The sequence below is a fragment of the Trichoplusia ni genome, chromosome 9 (assembly GCF_003590095.1).
Source record: "Trichoplusia ni isolate ovarian cell line Hi5 chromosome 9, tn1, whole genome shotgun sequence".
NCBI classification, from domain to species: Eukaryota; Metazoa; Arthropoda; class Insecta; order Lepidoptera; family Noctuidae; genus Trichoplusia; species Trichoplusia ni.
Window position 1 is genome coordinate 15,230,401 of NC_039486.1, and position 26,964 is coordinate 15,257,364.

The 26,964-nt window shown below is 37.2% G+C and overlaps 2 protein-coding genes across 2 annotated transcripts; one reads left to right on the forward strand and one right to left on the reverse strand.

Annotated features, from left to right (window-relative positions):
* Positions 1 to 1,978: 1,978 nt before the first annotated feature.
* LOC113497565 (NF-kappa-B inhibitor cactus-like) lies at positions 1,979 to 14,920 on the forward strand. Its single transcript, XM_026877155.1, has 5 exons — positions 1,979 to 2,621; positions 4,868 to 5,193; positions 11,531 to 11,619; positions 12,667 to 12,882; positions 13,567 to 14,920. Exons 1-5 carry the CDS (start codon positions 2,284 to 2,286, stop codon positions 13,645 to 13,647), a joined length of 1,050 nt encoding a protein of 349 aa, XP_026732956.1. The 5' UTR covers positions 1,979 to 2,283; the 3' UTR covers positions 13,648 to 14,920.
* Positions 14,921 to 16,958: 2,038 nt separating this feature from the next.
* On the reverse strand, positions 16,959 to 26,795 carry LOC113497564 (sphingosine-1-phosphate phosphatase 1-like). Its single transcript, XM_026877154.1, has 4 exons — positions 26,250 to 26,795; positions 22,749 to 22,999; positions 21,876 to 22,048; positions 16,959 to 20,622 (listed from the first exon to the last, which is right to left on the reverse strand). Exons 1-4 carry the CDS (start codon positions 26,671 to 26,673, stop codon positions 20,205 to 20,207), a joined length of 1,266 nt encoding a protein of 421 aa, XP_026732955.1. The 5' UTR covers positions 26,674 to 26,795; the 3' UTR covers positions 16,959 to 20,204.
* Positions 26,796 to 26,964: the final 169 nt, after the last annotated feature.

The window sequence follows — 26,964 nt, forward strand, 5'->3', positions numbered from 1 at the left end:
TGTTGGATTATGCTAGCTTTTGGATGGAGCCGTGCAGCAAAGTTGCACTGGCTAGGTTAGACATCGTCCAGTCCAAATCCCTCCGCATTGTATTGGGTTGTATGAGATCTACACCGATTAACGCGCTGCAGGTTGAGAGTGGCGACCCTCCCCTTCTCCTTCGCAGGCAATACCTTGCTGACAAATTTATGTATAAGGTCTTCTTTAATTCTAACCACAAGTTATTGCCGCGACTATCCACCTTGGATATCTTGTTTAGACAAAGTCCATATTGGAAACATAAAGTCCCCCCTTTAGTATTAAACTCATTTCGTAAATTAAGTATGGTCGGAGAGTCTGCCCCGATTCGCCAGTGTTGTAAATTACCCGTCTTTGCCTCCCCATACAACGTCGTACATTTTGTCCCCAATTTCATCCCCAGTATTGGTCTCAATAAAGAGACTGTTCAGGCGAATCAGTACTTTTCCCAGTTTGTAAATGATAAGTGGCCGGAGCATTTTCGATTCTTTACAGACGCATCTAAATTTAGCCCAGACGGCAAAACTGGGGTTGCCGTCTACATTTCGAACCAACAAACTTTTCTCCAATTCCAATGCCCTCCAGAGACATCAGTGTTCACTGGAGAGTGTATTGGCATCCTAGAGGCATGTTCATACATCTCTTCGCATAGTAATATTACAAAAGCGGTCATTTTCTCCGATTCCAGAAGTGCCCTGGAAGCAATTGTCAAAAATTCTTTAAAAGATAACCTCCGAAGTCCAATCATTATAGAAATTAAAATCCTTTTGCATCTTCTTTCCAGTAAGGATATAGAGGTAATACTTGTATGGATACCAGGCCATATGGGCATCGCAGGCAATGAGTGCGCGGATACAGCCGCTAAAGCGGCTATCTCCAGTAGCTTAGCCGACAAGTCCCATTACAGAGTAGAAACTTATGACCTGATCCATAAGGCTAAAATAGACCTCTTCAAAGCCTGGCAATCTTACTGGTCAGAGACCAGTAAGACCAAGGGGGGAGCACTCGCAGCAATCCAACCCTCTATCCCCTCCAAACCTTGGTTCTATAAATTCAAAAAGGTCCCAAAGTGGGTTACGTCAGTAATATGCCGTATCCGCATTGGTCATTGCTGTACTCCAATCTTCCTTCACAAAATTCGTGTCCGTGACAATCCCCTCTGTGGATGTGGTCTAGAGGAGGGCTCCCTAGACCACATTTTCCTCAACTGCCCCTGCAACAATTCCTTTAATATGGATCAGGTCATAAGTAACTTAAAAATCCAACACCCAGTTAATGTCCGTCATCTCCTTTCCTTCTTTCCCAATCCCCAAATTATATGTGCCTTTATTAAATTTATAATAATTAACAAAATAAGATTGTAATTATTCTATATGTAGTATTATATATTATATGTTTGTACATAATCTGTATGATAAGTATTAATATTTACTAACACCTATATTTGTGTTGTTTCAGGTAAAAAAGAAACAAAATATTAAAGGAAACTGTCCCAGTAAATAATTACAATTTACCCATGTGCTATCACTACACGACACTGGCAGAAATTGTTGTAAAGAACAGCAGATTGCCATAAACAAAAAATAAACAAAAAAAAAAAAAAAAATAAACTTTTTGGATACGCACAGAAAACAATAGAAATTATTAAAAACCTCAATATGTATTAATAATCAATTAATATAGTTATTACGATAGGCAACAAGTACGATATTTTCAAATATTCCTCCATGTAGTAACAATGAAAATACTGCAACCACTTAAGTTCAATATGAAAGAATGTGAATAACAAACTAAAATGTTATTATCGTGGTTTTTATCATGACTTTCATTTGAAGTGGAAACAGTAGATCAACGATTAAGTTATCATCAAAATACATTATGGACTGGGTTTACCAAACTGTAATTTCCAACAGATGTACTAAAAGCCAGAAATAGCACAAACTATAAAAGGAAATTCAATACACAGATGGCGTTCAGTTCGCTTTACAACGTTGGATGATGCACTCGTGAGTTGAGGATAAATAGTGTTTCGTGTGTTTATCCGAACCGAATAGTGGAAATAGTGAAGTGGAGTCTTCATCATTCAACACCGCGATTTGATCATTCATTGCGCATGCGATTTCATTGTTGAACGGTTGTTTACTAGTTTTTACGCGACAATATTTTTGGTTTTAAAACATGATTTCGCATAGTTAGTGTTAAAAATAACACACGTGCATTCCGATCGTAACTTTAGTAACAAGTGTGATTAAATAATCCATCAAAATGAGTGCGAAAAACACAAGCGATTTTACCAAGATTGTGGAGGACGACAACATCGATTCTGGTATTGTGTCGGGACCTTTGGACTTGTATTCTGGTGAAGTGGAATCGGAGCCCGAAACCGAGAGTGTGGAAAAGAAAGTGTTGTGTGATAGTGCAGAGCAGGCCGATAGCGAGCTCGACAGTGGTATACTGTGTCATGTAACGGAGAGCCTGTCGAACGTACAGCTAAGTGACAGCACGAGCGTCGAGCCCAAGTTTGTCTGTAGGCTGTCGCCGCCGTCACAAACAGACCTCCCGCCTCTCGAGATATTCTTCCAGCAGGACAGCGATGGCGACACGTGAGTTGACAATGCATCATAACTCTACTGCGTATACCAACATGTACACATTCGGTTCATGGTCAATTGGGAATGTCATCTGAGGTTTTGATAGTATTTGTTTTGATTTAAACTTATTGCTCAATGCTTACACTATAATGGGTACAAGTTGTCTTAGCATAATATGATTTCATACTTATATTGGTAAAGCACTTGTTTTTGTATAAAAACTACAAACAATTGTGGTTAGGACAGAGCAAGTTCAACAAGATAACAATTATTCAGTTACCGACACACAGTTTTATATTAAACCTTATTTAATCTATCATTTCCTAAAAATGATATCGTAAAAGCAAATGTTTAATGACTTGTAATATAATGAAAACTTCAGATAAACAACTACTATGTGGATATAATTGATATAATCAGGTTGTTTATCCGAGTTATGCTAAACTTAATTTTTTATTTATGTTTTATGAGACTTGGAGGTTTAACCATCAGTACTAAAGATAACACATATACTTTATCAGATATATTTATAGTCTGCAAAAGTAAAGAGATACTGAAGCAATAAACTCTTTAATTGATACAAACACTGGAAATTTATGCCTATTAGATGCATCTCAATTATTATTAATGTTATGCAATATGACCATTTCAATACACTATTACTCTTTGAAACTGTTTCTCTATTTCTCTTTAGCTGAGTATAAATTTTTAAATAAGTCACAGGTAACTTTTTAAAAAATGATGTAAATGTTAGAACAAAATTGCAATTATTAACAGTACTACAAATAATATACAAATACAAATAATTTGTTTCAGACATGTGTCCATGGTATTATTATACAAAATAACTTAAAGACTATGATAACTTACTGTAAAAACCCTGCATTAGCTTGCATGTATGTTAATCCTTGTAACATTTTAATTGACCCACTTTGTGTTTTTCTGTTCAATGCAGTCAGACTTTTGAGAAGGAAATTCCACTAATCAATAAACTTGACACTTAAAATGATTATCTTATCTGTCATTTCCAATGTCATGAAAATAATACAGTAATTATTCCAAAGGGTGTTTGACAAACTCATAAAGATTCAAAGTCAATCTTGGATTTTCCCACCTCATTTGATACTATCTTAGATGTAGCTTACTTACCTAAATTATGCCTTATCTGCGTTTGCAGATAAAAAGGAAACAAATGTATGTTTTATGTCTCAAATGATACTATTACTACTGAAACTTTTGGATTTTTTACCTTGCTAACAGTAATATTCACTAAACCTTTGAATAACTAAGATTTTGCTTTGTTCTAGACTAAAATAACATCTAAATTATGTTAGCGACATTAACAAGTTACACATTACATTCAAACCGTCATAATGAGTTATAAAATATATAACAACTAAACACTGATAGTGGTGCCAATAACCCAAAGCTTGGAGTATATATGAGAAGTGTGTATGTATAAAAGCAAGATAATAACCAGCATCCAACCACACTGCAGAGAATATTATATTTATTGATATTTGATATACAATATATGATCCAGAAGTTGTTATTAAATATAATGTTTCATCAGAGTTACACTGCAGTACTGTATAGCTAATGGGTTGGTAGCTGTGACCTCTGGGCAAACCCCAAGGAACGCGTCCGTTTCGCAATGACGCCTTATTTTAACAGTGTATGTTTTATGTTTATTTTCCTTTTAATGTAAATGCTCAATATTAAATCAATACAAACTGTACACAGTATGCTAATAGAATTTATTAATGGGTTTGCCCAGTACTTATGAGGTCACATTCATTGGTTTTTTTTTATTATTTTGATATTTAACAAAAATGTTTTAAGCGTTAAATTAAAATATCACGCACAATGGTTGTCGCCGCTAGGAAGTCAATGCTTCCTTAACGCTTATTACATCATTAGCATTCGTAAACATTTCCTGCTCATTGCGCACGCGCAGATTAATAGAAACACTGTCCACTCTTAATTACGTAAAAAGTTTGAAAAACCTAATTCATAAATGTCTAGAATGTTAGATAGTAGCTGGGCCGGTTGTCTGTATCGTTTGCTAAGTTTAGCCGGGCCCCTCTCGATGCTACTCACTCGCACCAACCGGTCCGATACGGTAAAGGTCGCAAAACATCATATCATATTCTATATTTAGAAAAAATATAACACTACAGTTGGTCGCAACTTATCATTTTATTTGAATTCGCCTCTTGTAACTGAAACATTCAATGTGGTTTATTCCATTGTTACAGACAATTGCACATAGCAACAGTACACGGCTGCAAGAAGTCAGTGGGTACATTGATCAGGGTGTGTCCAAACAAGGCTCTGTTGGACGTCGCCAACGACGACGGGCACACACCGCTGCACCTGGCCGTAATGGGCGGGAACGCGGTCGTCACCAGGATGCTGGTGCACGCGGGGCTGTCGCTCGGCGCGCGCGACCGGACAGGAGAGACGCCCCTGCACAAAGCTACAGCAAAAGGACATATCGAGTGCTTACAAGCGCTGCTCGCGCCTGTACCAGAAAATCCACCTAGGAAGCTAGCTTCAGTACTGAACCAAAAGAATTATAATGGTAAGTGTAGGAATCAGTTACATCTCAATGCAATCTTATCCACTGGGATTTCAGTCTTAATTAGTTCCTAGTAGTTATTCAAAACCACGTAGTAGTCTAGGTATTTGTAGGTACATTGAGAATGACGTCATCAACTCTGTATAAGGAGTTTTCTCAGGCTAAAAACAAACAATATTTTCACGATTCTTAATTTTGTCAAAGCAATCATAGTTGCTGGCCTTAGATACTAAAATTAAATGTTTACTTATTTTATTGTTGGGTCACCTTTCGCGTTACATTCCTGTATCGGTTTATGGCCACTGACATCACCTATTTATTGTGATGACCTCAGGTTTTTCTTTAAATCTCACATCAGGATTGTCGTTCATTGACCATGCCAAGATATCAAATGTACCTTTAGACAACAAGGAGTATTTATTATAAATTTGTAGTTACTTAACAATATAGTTAGGTTGGCTATCATTGTTTAGTACGTATACCGGTTTTGTCTGAAAGCTCTCACACGTTGAATGAATGACGCTGACTCATGCTAAAGTCTTAATTCTGAGGAACTATAATATTTAAAGCTAGTAAATTTGTTCTAGTCTTTACGGACACCTAACATTTAGGTTCGCAATAGTACATCTGAATCATGGACCCGAAGAGTAAAAAAACCCGCTTACCGGATTTCCCAAGTATTTACAAACTGCATGGCAAATGCTTCAACCATTTATTCATAAAAGAGTTGCATTGCTCATATGATATAATTTATTCTTACATGTATTATTGCTGTCATATTTCTTGCCGTTCAGCTATTCACAAACTTACACATAATTCTCAATCTGTAAAACGTCTAAAAACGCATTTAAACTGCAAATAGCGCTTGTTGTCGCATATTTACTCAAAAAAGAACTAGTAAAAAGTATGGCTTTTTGAAAAAAAAATAACTATGTCATCCGTCATACGAAGAGAGGCGGTTTGCCTTCAACAGCAACGTCATTGTCCTTCGTTCTCGTGACGACTGGATCCGGACACGACCCGGCCGGTCACGTGCCGCTGCAGAAAAAATACGGAGCTTCTCTAGGATCTCTTGAATTAAATGGTAGCTAGGATGAACTAGAACCTGTTTACAATGCTAAACAAAGGCGCCGTACATTGTTTACGTGTGAACGCACCGTGCTTGTGACGTCCGTCAAGGTCTTCATTACGTTCAATGTCATCATAATCTTTAACTAAGAAATACCTCAGACATCCTGTCGGAGACTACCTCTTTCTCCATTACACAGACACTCAGTCAGTATCAATTAGTAATAAATAAAGTTGTGGAATTCCCTGCCACAGCGAGCTGCACTTAAAAGATTAACTCCACGCTCTTTATTGTTTCTGGTTTTTCCGAAATGGCAAACAACCTCCCGTACCTGATGTTAAAGAATTTCGGTTCATACTGAAGCATATTTGCATATGGATTTACCCAGTATGTTGACCTTGCGGAGACATTTTGGGAACTTCTTTTTTATAGTGCGAGTTGATTTAATTTTCTTTCATTCACATTTTGTTGATTGCGTAGAGAGATCGTTGATGGTTGGGTCGACAGATCGCAGGCTGTCGGCTCCGGCGGCGTTGGGTATTCCCAACGTTACGACGAGCCGGTCGCGTAACGAACACAAACGGCCGCTCACCGAGTGAAAGCTAACTTTTTGAGCGTGTAACGCCCCCGGACCAGCGGCCCGAACACACGGTTTGGGTTACCCCGACCATTGTTCAGGCGCTAATTGAAAACCTATTACTACTATGCTAAATAGCCGTCTTGGCGAGATGGGTTTTCCTGACAATTTCAATATCTTATAAATGTCGTAGCATCAACTCGTACGATATTTGTATATTTATCGCCATTTTATTATAACACGACGAAGAACGACTTATATGGCACGTCTTAAATTATTATAGTTTGACTTATGCACTTAGTTCTTCAGTATTTTAGATACTTTCGAAGTGCATCTATCCGTAAATAATATTTATTTTTAGAAATGCTAATTGCACAGTACCTTGTTCTCGCACAGCAATGACCAGTCCCAGGAAAACCGCAAAACATAGCTTCTTTTGCATTGGGGTTTTGAACAATGGTAGCTCTTATGATGATGGCCTGGGCAATACCCACGTGAAAGTGGGCCTCGTGCCGGTTACATACGGACGGAAATCCCAAGCGCTCATGTATTATGAACGTGTTACGTGGGACCGCGCAGCCGCACTTTCTAATTATATCTCTTCGAACTTAATCAAGTCAACCATTTTTATTGGTAGGTCTCTTATCTGTCTTTGACATCGGCCTAGTACTTGTTCAGTCTTATCAAGACCGAGACAAACATCTGCCTGCCCAAAGTTCAATTTAAATCGTTCGCTGCTTCGATAGCCAGTTGAATTTTGGGAATTTTTGAGATTCCGGTTTCAAGACGATTCGAGCGATAAACTTTTTATGTAGAATAACTTGGAAATGTATTTGTGTAAAGTTTCTTCTTTTATTTGAGTTGCTTCTCTAGTCAAGGACGACAACAATACAATACGTATTATTTAATTTGGATTTCCCTTGGACGTAAATAGCCAATTTAAATAATTATTGATATTAATACTTATAATGGTGGTGTAGTATTTGCGTCAGTATATTTTTAGCCAATGTCATTTTCTTAGTTAAACATTTATTGAGTAAATCCAATTTTAAAAATAAATCTTTAAATTATCTGAAACGATGATTTTTTCAAGTTGTTCTTTTATTCGTTTTAAGTGACCTGTAACAACTTCTTCAAGTAAATTGCTGCGCGTAAATTTTATAACATTAATTACTTTTTATAACTATATTTGAGGTATCGTTATCTATCTGAGAACTCGTTAACCATTGCTATCTGTCCGCGCATTTAACACTTGTACCGTTTTTTTATTAAGTGTGGGGTTTTCCATCGCTCAGCCTGGTTTTTCATGTCCTTCGTTATTTATTCTCATGAAAAGTTCATGACAACCAAAAAGTTTGATTATTATATAACTATGGACGAATGTGTTGGTGTTGGTCCTGTTCGTATGTTTAATTCCTATAGAATTAGTTCCATGTTAGAGAATTGTGGCCTTTTTACTTGCAGCAACGCTAACATTGTACCCCGCTTGTCATTTTGTTGCCATCACTGTGACTGCGACTTTAATTTTGCTTCAATCAACTAGAACCTTCAACATTACGGAAACTGGTAAAACCCACCACTTGTGCCAATTTAGAACATGTTTTACTATTGACTCTGTTTATAAGCATTACGTTTTCTATTGCGACTATACACTTAACAAATTATGTATTTATATAACCCAAATATTTTCAACTTTGACTATGAAAAACCCATGTCTGTACTTTTAAAACGCCAGGGCTGTGGAAAAAGAAATAAGTTAAACTTATATAAGCCTTCGAAATAGTTAGAGGACTGAAGCTTTTAATTGATTTGTCACCGTTTCAGTATGATGGTGCTAAACACGAGCATGACGCACACCACCGTAACGTTAGCTTAAAAGTCAAAGTGACGTCTATTTGTTTGCGCCTGCGCACATTCCCCAACCATTGTTTCCTAATTAGCTACAAAACGTAACTGGCACTGCATCGGACAATAACACAAGACGTTATTCCCCATATTTGTATGATATTACCAGCTCGGGCAAACGGCACCTGCGGCACGTCACTTAATTATATTTATGTTGAAAATTTTAGTTGTGTGCCGGCTCGCCAGCTCTGTTTGCGAGGTTATGGGTTTTTACACCAGAACCTGTTGAAACAAGCGCGCGGCGAGGGTTCCGCATGGATGATATGTTCCCACATGTAGTTTAGGTCCAAATTATATAGCTTAATAATATTACCTGTTCCGGAAATTACTCGTCGTAGTGTTGGTGACACTCACCTTATAATATTATTCGATCGTTTTTTTGTGTGAATCGATTTTTGTACGGAAATTGAATATTTTTACCCTCGTTAGTTAATTGTATAGTAGACTCCTGATGAGGGCTTCTAACGCATCGTCAATACCCTGTATCGCGGGCAGCGCCTAAATGTTTCAACGCGTAAATAAGGAAAAAAAATGTTCCTCGTTAAACCTTACTAACTCACATTTTTGCTGGGCTGCGTTGTTATTTAACAATTAAAACCTACAAACATGAAGCACCTGAAACTTTAACTAGTGTTCTATTTATCTCTCTGAGCGGTGCCTAGACATTCGTCATGGAAATAATTAGTCGTCACAAGAACAATCAATGGATTATACGGAAATAGTGAAAATACAGCGCTAGCGCGCCATATTAGGCGAGGACAGTGGAGGCGCGTGCGTTGCCAGTCGCCGACCGCCACATTATTGGGAAAACCCCATCAGGTCGGCGCAGCTCCGCCCCCCCCCCCTCGGCCCGCGCCGCGCTGCCGCCGTGACGACATCGTACACATGCCACTACGCGAGGTACTTGCGCCGGTTGATCCGTCTCACTGTCACGTCAGCTGGCGGCGACGAACCACTCACATGTATACTATGTTTTGATTACGTACACCCGACTCTATTTGTTCCCACGACCGGCTAAAAATATAATATTTCAACATCACTAAAGATTTAAATCTATTTAAATTTCCTCCTGTTAATAAGTCATGAACTTCCATAACGCAGATCGTCGTTATTTTACTACCCAGTTTTGAAGCTCGCAAAGTCTAAGAAATAATATATATAATCTTTAAATTAACCTTATCAAAATTTATATTTCGACCACTCTTACACTAACAAATTGAAAAACTAGGTACTGTATGAAACTCATTAGACATTGGGATTGTGCTTATGTTGCTGCATGTTTAATGTCAAGGTTTCTGGGACCTCCGCTATTACGTCACGATAATGTCCCTGTACTCAAAAACATGACAGGCATGCACCATGCCTAGGCTTTATAGAAAAGAATTTGTAATATTTCTATCACGTTCTAGTTTTCCCACTTCCACAAAATTATGTTCATCATAATTACCTTCTAGATTATTGTGTGCATAGTAATGTGTACACAAATTATCCATTACCATATGCTAATACAGAACTTGTATTTATCATGCCATAAATTGTACTCTTACACGCGGGAGGGAAATTTTCATCATAAATTATGAAATAAGTGCCCATGCGAATAGCAGATACAGTATTTTACACTCGATATCTGATGGTGCGGGGCCCGTGGCAGGTGTCATACGAATAATGTGAATGCTCATAGGTCAGGCTCAGGAGTCACGTTGGTAATGCACCTCATCCGCTTGAAGACCGTGCTTGTGCAATAAGCGTGCATAAGCATGCAGACAAGTCCAAATTGAATCATCCCTCAAAACCAGAAAGGATTATATTAAGCTAACCTAAATTCTTGGGCTTTAAAAAGCGCTCAGCCATTTTAGCGAGCGATCTATTTTAGATTCGTTTTAAATACACTTGGATCGGTTCCAGAGCTCGGCCGAGCGATGATTATGGACCATTTCTATAAACAATGTTCACAGTTTTTGCGCATTGTGCACGCTGCAGCCTTTTGAATACGAATTTTAACAAAAAATTAATTTATTGAATGAGCTAGGTATACGAAAAATTCTAGTCTAACTTTTTACCGTTGTTGTATAACTTAATTTGACTTGTTGATAATATTCGATATTTATGATGTTCAGCTCTTATTATTATTGTTATTGCTCGTATATCCAGTTATTTTGAAAAAGCGTTTACATACAAAAGTCTTTGTTTTTTGCTTGCGCGTGACGTCAGCATGTATAAATGTATATATAGAACCAGTTAGATGTGATTGCGCGAGAAAGAATTTATAAATATGACGTCTTATAATTGTTAAAGGTTATCTAACTTTTTCTGGTATCTGCATTTTATTTCAACACAAGAAGAAGCATTTAACGAATATGAACTACATTCAAATTAAATACAATTTGTTTAATACAAATTCGTCGTTTCATTTTTGGTATGACTACCACCAGGTTCAACATAAAGTAACCATAGGAAAAACTTTCCAACCACAAGATATAAAATTGTTATTTTTTTAATCTTTGTATTTGCTCCCACGGCTATAAATAAAACCAATAAAGTATACCGTTTTAAAATAATCACTTCAATCAAAGTTGGTGTTTCCGTGTGCGAGTAATAAGTAGCAAGAGATGAAGGTCAGCTTTGGTTTCGGTGATCGTTGAGCGATACACCAAATGTTTCCCAACGATATTACATGTACACAATTTATATAAACAAGTCTGAGCCCTCCCTGACTGAAAACGTAATTACTTGATTTCAAGTATTTTAATAGGTTGCATTATATTAATAGATGTTCTTGTTTGTTACAGGACAAGCGTGCGTGCACCTAGCAGCGTCAGCAGGTCACCAAGAAGCTCTCCAGACGTTAGTCTACTACGGAGCCGACATTAATGCCGTGGTAAGTACACAATATGAAGCACATAGTAATTTGAACTAGTTTCTAAGGAAACTAGTGCAGCTTGTCCGAATATCCCACGACAAACAAAAGGGAAAGTGAACAGAAAATTAGTTCTGTTGCTAGCTAGGACACCGTAACCACAAAATGAGTCAGCCCGAAACTCGGGCAAGCCCGAACACCGCTCATATGGTGAACATGACGCCTAATATTTCAGATAACCTTATAAGAGGAATAGCCCTATGCATTTAGTTGTTCGGAGTTTTCGCGGTTTATGTTTTCTGAAAGGAAAATGTTGTTATTACGCAAAGTTACGAACTGGGGAATACGCTGCTGATTAATACTCGACTCACAGTCACACAAACAACCGAAATAGTTGTTCCCAGAAATAAATGACAAAAATAGTCAGTGCGCGACGTGCCTTGGACTCTCCGGGTATTTACAGCGCTATCTTCACGCCAATGGTTCTGAAACAAATAATAATTCGTTTACCTGTTAGCTTATATAAAACTGACTTGGAACCTCAGAATCATTATTTGCTTCTTAAGTAAATTCCGGCGAAAAACTTTTAAATATTCGATGAGATAACTATTACTGAAGTTATACAACTGATTGCAAGTGACGTTGCTTTGTTTGTCTTCTAATGACACGATAACCCATTTGTCCACATAACTGAAACACGAGGCGAAATCTCGTGAAGCAACTCATTAATTTATCGTTACAATCAATTCTAATAGTTACATATCATAACTTTTATACTCTTTGGAATCCTAGCTAGCAGTAGAAGTCACCATCTCATCGGGTAATCTACTGATAGTACGTTATCTGGTGCGTCAGGGTTTTTTCGTAAACGTTCCCATTGTTTTCAGTAGCAAACATAACGACGCTTGTTTATCAATGCTTACCAAGATTAAGAGGAACGGGTGCACGATTTAGGCATTCCCCGTCTATCGATAAATAAGGTTAATCCAATAACTGGATACCTGGTTTTGGAACAGGTTTGTGAAATGGTGGCAGGTTGTGTAACGCTGGTATGTTTGTTGCCTGCAGGAGAACCTAGCGGGCTGGACGGCGCTGCACATCGCGGCGCGGCGCGGCGACGCGCGGCTGGCGGCGTGGCTGGCGGCGCGCTGCGCGGGCGTGCAGGCGCGCGCGCGGGACTACGCGGGCCGCACGCCGCGCCGCCTCGCGCGCCGCACGCCCGCCGCCCGCGCCTTCGCCAACCTCTCCGACGACAGCGACTCCGACAGCGACGACGATGACGATGTAAGTACACTCTGTTATACCGACCGCTGCTGATGCAGTCGCATCAACCTATAAATCGTATAAAACAATTGATTATATGAACGCAGTGACTAATTAAAGGGCCATATCAGATCATGCCGATATTAATATACGCAGTAGACGAATCTTGTGATGTCAGCTTTTTGGGAAACCCACTGATAGGCTCCTGTAATCTTGACAGATAACTATAAACCGCTAGGTACTCTTTATGTCAGGTTATAAACCGATAATGTAAATATTTATTAAAACCTTGACTTGCTGGAAATCCCTAATTTGTGTCCTCTAAGTATCATTTTCTGCGTTATGTTTATTGGGAACTAATCTAATCGGTCACGAGTATATTCACTGTTGGAATGATTTGTTACTCCACGACTCTCACTGTAGTCGGTGTAGGTATCGCCTACTACTGCGCAGTTCCCATACATATCATTTCTGATAAAGTGTAGCTATGTTCAAACATATTTACTAAATTCCGAGACATATTTTTTCCTGTTATTTTACCGTTTGAGTACGCACCCCTAGTTATCAATCATAACATAAAACAACAACTCAGTAATGACGAGTACATATAGCGCGTGCTTATCAGTGCCCTCTAGGCGGTTATCAGTGTTATAGCAGGTCGTGTACTGTGTAGAGTGTGTAGTAACGCTCCGGTGTGTCCCACAGATGTACGACAGCGACAGCGAGAGCCTGTTCGAGAGGCTGCGCGAGAGCATGTCCCCCGCCAACGTGAAGGGCTGCTGCTAGGAGCGCCGCGCCGCCGCCGCCGCACACACCACTAGTATCGATAAGCAAGTCGCCACTCTGCGCTGATGCAGCAACACCCTACCATACTTACACTCGAACACAAACAACAAATCATAAATGTTTGATAACATTTTATAGTGATGTTAGTGCAAATGAAATAGATCTGACATTAATTTGCTTGCTGTCGATATAATGCAGCTTAGACTGTTTAAAGCTAAACTTTAAACGAGGTTCCTATTTGCGATACGTACTTCTGATGGATGACACGTAGGTCTTCTTATTTTAGACGAGACAGTTACTGTAGTTAATCTGGCCGTAATTGTTCCTACAATTATTCGGTACACGCTTATCAATGTATGTAACTGTCGATGTGGAGGACGCCAACATGTATAAACAATTAATAATGTAGAAAGGAATATAGTATTCGTTTGTTGTATTCCAAACTTGTCTTAGTATTCGTGTCAGATTACTGACAGGAATAGCTCAAGTTTTATTTTAGACAGTCTAAGCCTAGTTTTACGAAGATTTAATCTTCACTTCTCATTTGTAAATATAACTGAGAGGAGGAGAAGAAATATTGTTGAAACGGAAAACGCGGTCCACCGCACGCACGGCTGGGAACTTTCCGGGAACTATTGTAATCACGGAATTATACGGATTTGCCCTCTATTTGTTTCACGGGACGAATTTATTGATGTATTGAAATTTATAGAGTATACATAACGCTGAGGAATAACCCAACACTGCGTACGATGAATCATTGATTAGTTATAAGTATTGTAAGACTCATGTACAGTTGCGGAAAGAATGTTAAGTTTAGAAAATTATTTAAATAGTTAATGTCTGTAAAAATTGTTAATTGTATATTTATTTTAGTGTCAAATAAATGTTGTTTACGATATATATTTTGGTATTTCATTGTCATACACCTACTGATGTTCTTTCCGCGACTGAACATGTACCAGCAATATTGATGAAATTATTCTATCCCGTATGAGACACGCTACTCGAAATGGATGATTTGATGAATATTGCAGTTTTGAAAGAAGTGAAGCTGGAAAATTCAGTTTCTAAGGTTTTATTAAATGTTAACAACAAGCCCACAATATATTTAGAAAAATTAAGCGACCTAATCGCATTTAAACTAAATTGGGTGGAATTAACGGTTATGTCAGAACCTTGTGCCTTCTGGGTGAAAATGTCTTCCTTTGGATCATATGAAGTTACAAAGCAGCTGGTCCATAGGGCTGGATCAATAAATTATTCTTATCTATGTTGACGTTTGCATTTGCTACAAAATTTACTTGAAATTCACATATTTTTCGTTACTTAGCCTTAGCTTACCTTGATCAATAAAGTAGTCGTTGTTTTCAAAATTGCTTACTGTATAAGCAAAACAATGATGAAATTTACAATTAATCTTATTCTAACTTTCGTGTGAAAGTAGTAGTAAAGATTAATCAGTGCCACGGGTTCAGCTCGGCTACGTAACACATTAACGATAGCTAGACTAGGGATAGTTAGGGCTTCAGTATACATGTGACTAGCCTATAGTACAGCGTTACTCAAACATTGTGCGGCCTTCACTATTACCTCTAAGTAACAAGTGCAGGCGGCACGAACGAGGCGCATTGTGCGGACTACGTTTGAGTATCACTTAAGTAATCTATAAAATTCAGGACAAAATTATAATTTAAGTTACAAAATAACGACGCAGCGCCAGGAGGTCTAGAGCGCTGAATGAGCCGGATATGCCAAAAAAGGTAGGGTTTATTCCTAGGGTAAGGATTAATATAAATGTTGGAAACTGCTATTTGTCGATCTAGACCCCCGCGCCGGCTATATGGTAATATATTATTGATATACATGAGTTATGTATGGATAATTTAGGTTGCTGAACGTCCGACTGTTGTGTGTTTATGTGATTGTCTTACGACGTAAGCGACCGCTGACCGCTGGTAGTCTTTAGCTTTCTATAATTTATATACAATTCTTATATGATACAAGTTTATATGTATGTAGTAATGACGCGCGATGGTACGCATATGTTTGAACCTAGACTGTTAGCTCTTACTCAACTTCGCTAGTCTCAAAGCTGCCCAACGAAACCCCAAAGTAGAAACGACTCTGTGATATGCTTATGTTTTCATTTAGACGTTTTTCTTTTTATTTATGATGTAACAATAAGTGTGAGGTAACAACAGGTCCGGTCAGATGTTCAGTAACTGAAAGTTGCTCTACTATAATTTATATAAATATAAAATTATTCTTATTTAGGTTTCTATATATTATATTTGGATATTCCCCTGTTATCAAAAATGTAAACGAGCGTGGGATACGCATATTTTAAATATTTTTTATTGTTGTGTCAGTTTCAATTGATAAATAAATCTAATTATAATATGTAAGCTTTGTTTTACTGAAAACCATTCACCATTCCATATTTTACTGCTGCCTTACCTAGATATAAGAAATATGATTACGAGGTGATATCAATTCGATAGGTAGCTACAACTCATTTGTTAATACTGACTTCCCTCAGTCCCCAAAGGGGCTTCCCTTCACTGTATTAGCTATGGATTTTACAAATCCCTAGCCATTCTATGATAATTATTTTGGCATGGGTGAAACCAGTTAGGCCTGTTGCGCCGTCGGCCGCAGCTGCAAAAACATTTCACTCCTTTTCTATCTATCTATCCTTTAACGAAAGGTCCAAGATCTACGCGTCCGCTACCTTCATACCATATTTCTTCAAGATCGCTGTTTGAGTGTGAAGAGGTAACAAACATCAGCATCCCACTAATATTATAAAGGCGAAAATTTGTGAGCGTGTGTGTATCTTTGTTACTTCTTCACGTCAAAACGGCTGAACTGATTTTAATAAAATTTAAGAGATTTTTGGTACTTGGTGTGGGATGGTAAGTAGTTGGTGTTGGATGCATGCATCTACAGTAAGTACCATGAAAGTACATAAAGGTAGTACCAGCAGGGCAGGGAGCAGTATTAAATGAGGGTTTAGTACAGTATAGCAGGTAGTACATGAGGTGGTACCATTCTTCATTTCACTATCTATTTCATTGTTAGATAGTTAATTCATTGAGGAGGATATAAAATCTATAATCACACCATAGTTAATAGGAGCCGAGCAGTGATGAAAAATCTTACAAATATGGACATAAGTTGCGTGGACTCTAAAAAGTAATCCGATTAAAAAAAAAACTTATATCTTCTATCCACGCGGACAAAGTCGCAGGTAAAAGCTAGTTTAATCATAAAAGTGTGAATTAGTGTGATGAATATACAAACTCCAATTTAGTGCAAATAATTTATTGTATGGCAGTAAAATTCAATATTAAAATGTATCACAATAAGTGTCGACAGTACGTCGTCGTACAAACAGTAACGACATTACTAAAATATAGATTATTCAACATAACATTATTTACCGTAGACTATCGTCATTGTAAATCAGGCACTGGAATGATAAACGTACGAGATTTGTTTCACTCACACCGCGCTAGCACGACTCTGCTCCTAACACATTCAAATATAGTCTTGAATATAAGAAAATAGTAAAGCTAGTCTAATGTGATGTAATTGTGATAGTCGCATAATTGTTCACAATGTAAATTATGCTATGAGGGTAGTCGAAGATTTAACCTTTAATTGATAATCGCTTGCGAGTGTGTACGTATATGCTTTCGCTATAAAGCTCCATTTCATTTAATGTTTCATGGAATCGTTTTATTTAATGTTAACAATATATATTAATTTTTTGTTTCGAACGAATGAGATCGTTGTTAGTATTTTTACATTTTAGTCACAAGCTGACAATTTTTTACATGTAAAGATCAGTACATCTCGTATCGACAGGCATCATCAGTAATATAATTAAAATATTATTTCACTACAATTTTATCGTGTTCCTAATACAAAATTAACATCTGTAAACAACCCTATGTAAAATACCCACTACGATTTAGACCAAGGATAAATTTGTATAGATATTGTCGTCAGGTATCTTTTTGGATTAAAACTGTCTTATAAGATTTAAGTTTCAAATAAAACCTTAAAAACGCAATGCACAGTTAGTTTACAGATTACCATATTTTACAATGTGGAAAATACAAAGGCCAGTCTAGGAATATCAACACGGATTGTTACTAGGATTTAATTAGAAATTCTGTGCAAGGAAAACTAATTCGTTTCGTTTTCCCTGTATGCCGTACCTACGCGTAGACGGCGTTACGAGCGATAACCTACAGACTCTTGAAATAAAGATCAGGAGGTGTCTGCCTCGTGGGCCTTTTATGACTTTAACATATTTCATACAATAAGGAAGAAACTTAGGACCAAAACTGCCACTATCTGTCTTCCCAAAATAAAAGCAGTTTCGTAAAGACGGTAGTACGGGTACAGCCCTGTAAAGTATACTGTTAAATCAGCTTGTGACTCTTGGAACTAGGGTGTTAGGATAAAACCCACATTGGCATATTTTATAAGAATTGTAAAACCCTGCTAACCGCAGCGGATATCTCCGTAATTACCAATACATTGGAACCTAAAAAATACAACACATACACACTATAATTATAAACCTTCATAAATATAAACAGAACTATGAAAATGATGACCAAATTGATGTTATTTTCACTAAATATTAGGAACTAAAAATAGTTACGCATTTTGGAAAGTATTGCATTAATAGGCATTGACAGTTACCTAAATCTAAGTACCCTGTTCTCCACGCCAGGAGAGCGGAACTTAGCTATTAGTTCCTTCTAATTTAAAGTCAAATTAAGGATTTTCCAGCCCACATTCTTAAAAATATGTTGTGGTATTTAGTAGAAGCCATTAATCGATTTCTTAATGAACAATACGATTAAACATTAAATATTATTGGAGTAATTACTAGCTATAAATATTTTTAAACGCGTTAAAATTATTATTTCAATTAACTTTTCACTAACGATCTAGTAGGGAATAATAAATAAAAAATAAAAACTAAGTGCGGAAACAATTGACGTTAAGACGTTCCTGATATCGCAATCGATCATTAACACCCTGAGTAATGACCTTAAGCGTTTTATTTTGGAAATACGTGGGACAACATTCCTTAATTATTATTTTTTTAATTTGCATCTTAACCTTTCGGAAATCAGAATTTTATTGGTATACAGTGATTGCATGATCAATCACTTTATTTCTCGCCAGGTTGCATTTAAAACGTTATAATTTGTGGCAAGTTTCTCACGGTTGTCTCATTCAATCAGCACCGCGTACCGCGTCGAACTGTGTTGCCAACAGTTTATTTACATTTTATCCTGTTATTTATCGTTTTTATATAAAAAGATAGATTCGAGGCAAACGAAATAAATAAGATATATTGCAACAATATGGTTAATGTACACTGACACAGGTCCTGACTTCGGCTTTGCCTGCACTAGGTCCTGGGGATTTGTTACGTTGTGATGCTCCGATCTCAATCCTGAGAAAATATATAAGCTTCCTACGTGAGCAACATTCGATAATCTCCTGCAAGGTTCGGCCTCGACAGTTCGTATTAAGGCAAAACAGTACAAGAGGGCTAGATTTAAGTTTCATCATTAAGGGGCTTTGTTGCGTTATTAGTTTGGCCGGTTGGGCCAGCTTATGGGCTCAAGAACAAAGGACGGGAAGGCAAAATGTATGTTACCATCATAATTCATAGTATGCGACGGTCTTAAAATACGACGGTTGTGTTTTGTATTGCCGCTGCTAACTAAATAAAATGCATCTTGTCGTGCGTCATACTGAAACTAAGTGTGAAATCACGTTGAACTAACAAAGAGTTAAAATTATGCAATAGAAGATGTATAATTAAAGGAAAGCGTTGATTTAAGAAGAGCCCACTCAATATGTGGATATTACAGTTGAAAGGCGATTTTTGAATCACCGAGTGCGCAGAGGTTTTTTTCATGAATGGCAAGAAGGCATGAATTTAAAATTGTATGCGTTAACTATTTAAATTATTGTACTTTTCCAGTGCGTTTGAAGCGAGTCGTGCTAACAATCAGCGCCCTCTAAAGGCACAACATCACACTATCCGCAATCAAATGCGAACAAAAATACTATACAATAAAATAACAATTATCGGAATCGTTTGTGCCGTAATAAATAGAATCTAACTATATGTGAAAATATTCATCAAATAGAAAAATAGAAAATGAATTCTATTAACGCACACATTCACGCAACTCACACTCACCGTTTGTTCAGTGTTAGTGTATTTAGTGACACAGTGACACTACATGCACAATCTTACAGCAAGGATCTAAATCACGACGGTTTTACCTGGTTCTGAACTTATGAACCTCACCTAAGATCTTCGGAACCAGGAAATTACTACAAACGTGTTTTAGGTCTTTTTTAACTTTCATTATCACTAGCAACAAATGTTCTAAGGAATTAGTTTGAATGCGGTTAACAAATACCATTGGTATCGCGGAGTCTCGACAGGTAACAGTCGAGTGCGGCGTACCCTGGCGGCGCATGCGCAGTCCGCGCTAGCACTGGGGCTAGATCTCCGTGTAGTAGGTGGGCCGGTTGATCTTCAGCAGGTCGAACACGTTGGGGAACACGTAGGTGGTGTTGAACCCGATCATGCCGTACGTGAAGTACTTGTAGCTGAGTTCGACAATAATCTTATTCTTATTGTCCAAGCTGTTCTCGGAGTTGCGCAGCTCGTTCTTGTCCTTGCCCAGCAGCGCGCACACGAAGGCGTAGGAGCAGGACTTGCCGATGGCGCGCGTGGCCAACACGCCGCAGAAGCCCAGGATGGTGCGCAGGATGGTGCAGCCCAGCATCTCCTTGGACGGCCAGATGATCTCGTAGGGCGGGTCCAGCGGGCTGGCCTGCATGTTGCCCAGCTGGTAGTTGGTCCATGACCCCGTCAGGATGCCGGCGCACACCGACACGATCATGGTCGTGTCGCCCCTGCAATATCACAACGCACCGGTATCAATACAACTGTTTGTATCGGTCGCTGACACTACATTACTCGTTAGATTGCTCTTTAAATATATTAATTTGTAAACTACATTGTGTTGTTGCACAATCCCAGATAAATAATAACCAAAATTCATTTATCACTTCTAGCATATTTTAGCGCATTTAAACTTCAAATAGTACTTGAACAAGCTGTACAGATCGCCCTTCAACGCTTCTTCAGTACTTTAGCTGTGGAGAAGAAACGGCGAACAGCATGCTTTGCTGTCACTCTTTTACAAAACCACCAGTTCATGAGTAATGTGGATTAGGTTACCAAACGCCTATGCCGAATATCGAATATACCAGGTGGTTAAGGACGATGGAGTATGACTCTTATAATTCACAATAGATTTACTTCACAGCCATGAGGCAACTACAAGTAATTTGTGTACACCTAGTTGCCAAAAATCAAATTAATAAGATAATTATTTAACTTTCTCTCAGCAAACTTTCATAAAACAAGAGACTTGGTACATAAAATTCATGGTAGTTTGTTTCGGTTTTAAAGAACAATACAACATACTTTCTCCTTTCGCTTCACTTGCATTGGCTCTTTATAAGTATTTATATCAATCCTTAATTACTGAGACAAAGAATGCTACTTTATCGTACAAAATTATGTTTATTTGTTATTTTCATTGTGCATTACACAACAGCAACAACATTGACTCATTCCTAAGCAGCCACAGGTGTACGACGCGAGGAGATAAGCTCAAATCTGTGTAAATAACATACTTCTATATCTTTACGATGGGAAATACACAAGGAAAATTTTCACGATTTAACTCAGTCAACGTTTCTAGATTTACGGCTCAGAATCTGTACACAATAAAAAGCGATTTTAAAGTAGGTCTTGAAAATACTTGTTATATCACTACTGTCACGATAATTTTATGATTTAATATGCACAGGATAGACAGGTACATCAAAACAGTAGGCAAATGTTTAAAAAAATATATGATGAAGGATTTCTATTAGGTGTTCCAATCCAAAGCATTTCCAATTTAAATTTATACGTACTATGTTTGTTTTTAAAGTAAAACAAGTCTTCTGCTGGGCCTAGGTGAAATTTTGGTGAAGAAAGTTTCAGGTTTCAGCATTCCTTCATTATTAAGACCAACGAATATTCGAATCTCTGTTTACTATTTACTAACAGGCTACCTAATAAAATTGGGTAGTGAGAATCAATGTTTCCTCACCTGGTAGGCGTCCACTTATCGGCATTAGGATGGTACACAATGACTAGAATGGAGAGCGCTATGACGAGGACGGGCGCGAGCTGCGAGGTGAGCAGGAAGCCGTCCAGGCTGTCCACCAGCGGGATGAGGATGGACACCAGCGCTGTGGCTAGCAGCAGGCCGGCGGCTATGTCCTGCAACACCGGGAACGGGGTCTTTAGAACCGAGTACTACATGATGGTAGCACATATTTTTGCCGCTAATAATAAATAATCATCAAGCTATACATTGTTAGATAACTTCTTTATTTGTAGTCTTGTATTAGTGGTCTTGTAAATGGAGAAGAACTACGCACTGTTATTATGTTAATTCCGAATGTGTAAAAATCTCAATAATAAATGACTTTTTGTAGAATATTAAAGTGTTTCGTAGGATAAGAGGATTATGTACATTTATCTTAACAACAAGTGTATGTGACAGCTTGTGGGCCTTGCTCAAACTTACCTACTTCATAAAAGTAGATGTCTGTCAGCTTAAAATTGCAAATCGTCTTGTTACAAGAGTAATAAAAATATCTGCGTTACAAAATGCTAATCGGATGTCGTGGGAAACTAATCGTGTATGTTAAAAGGATAAAGATAACGCACAATGTAAATAGTATGCATTCCTGTATGTTTTTCTGTGTTTGTAATGCTGTGTAATGTAAGGTTTTTCATGTCTCATATAAGTATAACCAGGTGATGTATGGGACGGTAACTACAACCATTGGTAAGTAAATAATTGTAAATCAAGGGGGGAAAATGCATGGGACACTTAGCCTCTGCATTGAATAGATATAAGCCAGAATAAGTTTGACAATGTAAGGTGGAAATAAGAAGCAAATAAAAACCTTACCAGAACGCTGTGCATCCCCAAGTACACGCGACTGACGCAGATGAGAGTGCACCACGAGATCGCGATGAGGATCCCCCACGGTATGGGGTACTGGTAGCGGTCCATGGTGTACAGCAGCACGGAGAACGGGATGGACACGCCCACCATGGCGTGCGTCGACGGCATGCCGTACTCCACCGCCCACTTCTGCTGCAGCTTCTTCACCGGGTAGCCGGGTCGAGGCCAGCGGATTATGTCTTTGAAACCTTGACCTGAAAACGTGTTTTTGTTTAGCATTAAAACACCTTGTAGACACAAAAATTCTTAGACCTTGATTTCTTAAGCAATGAGTTCCTAGGGTATTTTCATTTTTCTAATAGTTAGGTCACATTATTTAAAAAAAACTTAATCTAAACTAGGTATGCAGTATGACAGACTATCGGAACTTTGTATCTATGCATCATTGAAACGATCGCAAGGGCCATATAAAAAAAAAACAAGATTATCGCGATAATTAAACTGTCAGTGTTCTGATTTTGTATTTTTAAACATCTTAACATCAAACAGTGCTGATAAGTCGCAAGATTGTTTCTTGCGCTGAAATGGCGTGATTTATACTTTCACCATTAGAGCTTAGTTCATGATGAATACTTTAGAAACGAAGTCATCGAGTTATTCGAAAGTTACGCCGACATCGATGGCGCATGGTACCAGTTGAACGGCAATTTGACAACGCCATCGCAAAACCTAAGTCAACATATTTAATGATTTAGGTACTTCCTTATTAATGATTTCCAATATATGATAGGTGTACATGCAAAAGTTTTATCGTTTTTATTAAGACTTTTAATCTGATGAACTGTAGATTTGGATTTAATTTATGGCAAATATCTCTTTCGTATAGTTTGTGTTCAACCAGGTTTCGCGTCCAAGTTAAGCCACTCGCAGTCTTCTGACGTCGCAGGAGGAACTCAGGTGTGGTGGTCTCCTCACGATATTTGCCTTAACCATTGTTAACAAGTGATAATACACTCATGAATTTCAAAAGACTCACTCAAAGATTTGTACAAACCAAATGTCTCTTTTTACGACGGAATATAAATAAAATCTAAACAAAAAGCCTGCGAGTCTTAACTTCCGCGACCTTGCCGTACGATGTAGGTAATACAAAAATATATAATCACAATCTTATCTGATCGAGTATTGTATTGAAACAGCAAAAAGTAATACCTTCTACTAATCCTATATTTAGTGACATTAATCATAAGATACAAGATACAAGTGTCAATATATATCCAACAATACTGCTTAGTTTTGTATTACATAACATTCTGTTGTATAAATTGTCATCACTGTACAAATATATATGCATAACTATCATGTAACTGTTCAGCTTTTGTGTTGTAAATTAACCACCTTGAAATAAGTGATGTTCTATATTTTATATTAGTTTGTGCACACATAAAAATTTTATAAATAAAATAATAATACTGTTAATTGAATTTAAGGTGCACATTTCCGTAGGAATGTCGGGATAAAATGTAGATAAAACCCCCTCTTCAAATTACCCCCCTAAAAATGAAAATACCCTAAAATTGCTGTGCACATATGGCATTATTAAAAAAAAAAACAATACTTAAGCCAAATTTTAAAGCTGTTGTCCAATGCAGAAAAATATTGTATGAACTTTGAGCCCCTATTACCACCCTTACAACCAATTGTGCTAACTAAAAAGTAGCCTATGTCCTTTCTTGGGCTCAATACTATCTGCATACCAAATTTTATTACAATCATTAATACTTTATATTTGAAGAAACAGACAGAGATACTCTGACATTAATGATATTAGTATGGATGTTTCAGATGACAAAACAAAACTGTTTAGTTTTTTAGGCATCTAAACAAATGGATTAAAGATAGGAATTTACCTTAAACCTAATAAGGAAAATAGTATCACTTTATTTGATCAGTTTATTAATCATATTTTAACCTCTTTAGATAAGGAATCTATGAGAAATGAAAATGTGTCGTAAATATTTCTTATTAGTCATAATAGTATATAGAAAACAATAGGTATTTAAAAATTAAGTAATTGTCGTCATCCAAGATTAACAATAGTTATTTGATGCTTAGTTAAAAGTTTTATGTTATGTGATAAATTTTTAAATTATGTAAAATTATCTTATTATCAGGGGCCATTATATCCCACTTGACAAATAGATTGATATCAAAAGCCTTGTTATTTGAACAGGGCTCTTGACGTTGATCTATTTGCTCAGCTGTGTATGAACATAGAATCTCTCAATGACTGTATCACTTGCTTGTGTTTGTATTTCACAACAATTTCAGGAATCCCTGCATGGAGAACACAATGTATACTTCAATATTATGAAACTCATTTACTCCACATTATTGTTCCCATCTATGCTCTAAATAGATGCTCATGTTACATATTCCACAACCAATTAACTTCTACACTTCATAACTTTGTATAAATTGGTGTAATTATTGAATTCAACTAGTAGGTACAAAGTTCTAGAATTGTGTATAATTAATAAGAAAGCACTAATTAGTATATTGATAATATTAGTAACACAATGAGTCATATAGCAAATGACAATGTTTCATAATAGATAAGTAAAAAAATTAATTATTATGAGTAAATAGTCTATCAACATAAGCTATCATAGATCTCCAATTTCCTTTAAATTTTCCTCGATTGATTTTGTATGTTGTTACACTGCAAGCACCTTCTAGGAAAAGCTAAATATTAGAGATGTGCCAAATAACTATTCGGTCTTAGGCAGATATGCAGTTTGGTGCCGAAAGATATAACGTATTCTGTTATAAGTCTACGAAATACTATAAAAAAATGTTGAACTAAGATAATAAAATAAAAAAGGACATGTTAAAACCTGTTTATGCGGCGAAGGAATACAATTTTGAACCTAATATTCGGTTCGGTAAAATGTAAACCGAATAGTATTTGGTATTCAGTTATTCGGTGAAACCACTATTCGGCGCATCCCTACTAAATATATTAATATATGGCTTTTCCTAGAAGGTTTTATTTCAACTATAGCTTAAAACGAGGTTGACAAATAATGAAATAGTAATTTTACAACACATGCTGCTATATCGTGATGAATTCATTCTTTAAATCAAATGAGGAAAAGTTTTTAGTATGAAATACTTTAAACACTTTATTTGATGTGGCTGTGGAGGTTGCGGGTTTTGGATCCAACCTATGACCAATTATCAATTTATGTTGGTATTATTTGTGTACATTCCCTGACATGCTAGGAGCTCTGATAAGTTTGGGACCAGAGGGTCATGTGTAGATGTGAAAAAGTTAGTGTTTATTAGTGTTAGTCAAACAGGTTATAAACCATTTCTTAGACCATGTTTATTAAACTTGATTTAGTATGTATCTTTAATGCAGTAATTTGTTTTCTATTCCATTATTTATATTGGTAGAAAGTTTAAATCTAAAAGAAATGTAAATATTAATCTTATGCTCACCAATATACATGACTACAGTCCAGACCAGCACCACTCTCCGGCCGACCGCGCCATCTATGTTCCAGAACCAGAAGGGAATGAACGTCGCGTAGAATATCTCGTCTCCCAGCTCGGTGCCCAGCACGAACAGGTAGTACCAGAACCTGTTGTTTATGGAGCACTCCACCGCGTCCTTCGCGCTGCTGTCCGCCGAGCTGTCCGTGTCGTACGACGACTGCGAACTGCTGGATATATTACTGGGTATTCTCTTGTGCTGCTTGATGTCAGAAGTCTCGTTTACATGCTCCAGTCTATCGGAATGTAGCACTTCGGATGATTCATTATTATGCGTACTTTGATTACTTTTATACGTAACTCCAAAAAAGTTTTGCACTTTAATAACAAGCAATGGATCTTTTAAATATTCTATTATCTGATCCCACATGGTGCAATGTTTTATTCTCACACGATAGTCATATAATTTGTGTAGCACACACTTCTTATATCCTAATCACGGATCAAGTCACCGTTTTCTCGCCAGTATCTCGCGTTTTATGAACATTTTGACAGATGACAGCCTCAAGACAGCTGACACAAAATGTAAGTTTTTATCAGACCTTTTTATTAAAAATTAAAATTTTATTTTTCTTTCACGTTCTAAATAAATATAAACTTTTTAACATGTAAAGGCAGGTTAACTATTTGCAAGAGAAAATAAAAAATATTTATGTGAAAC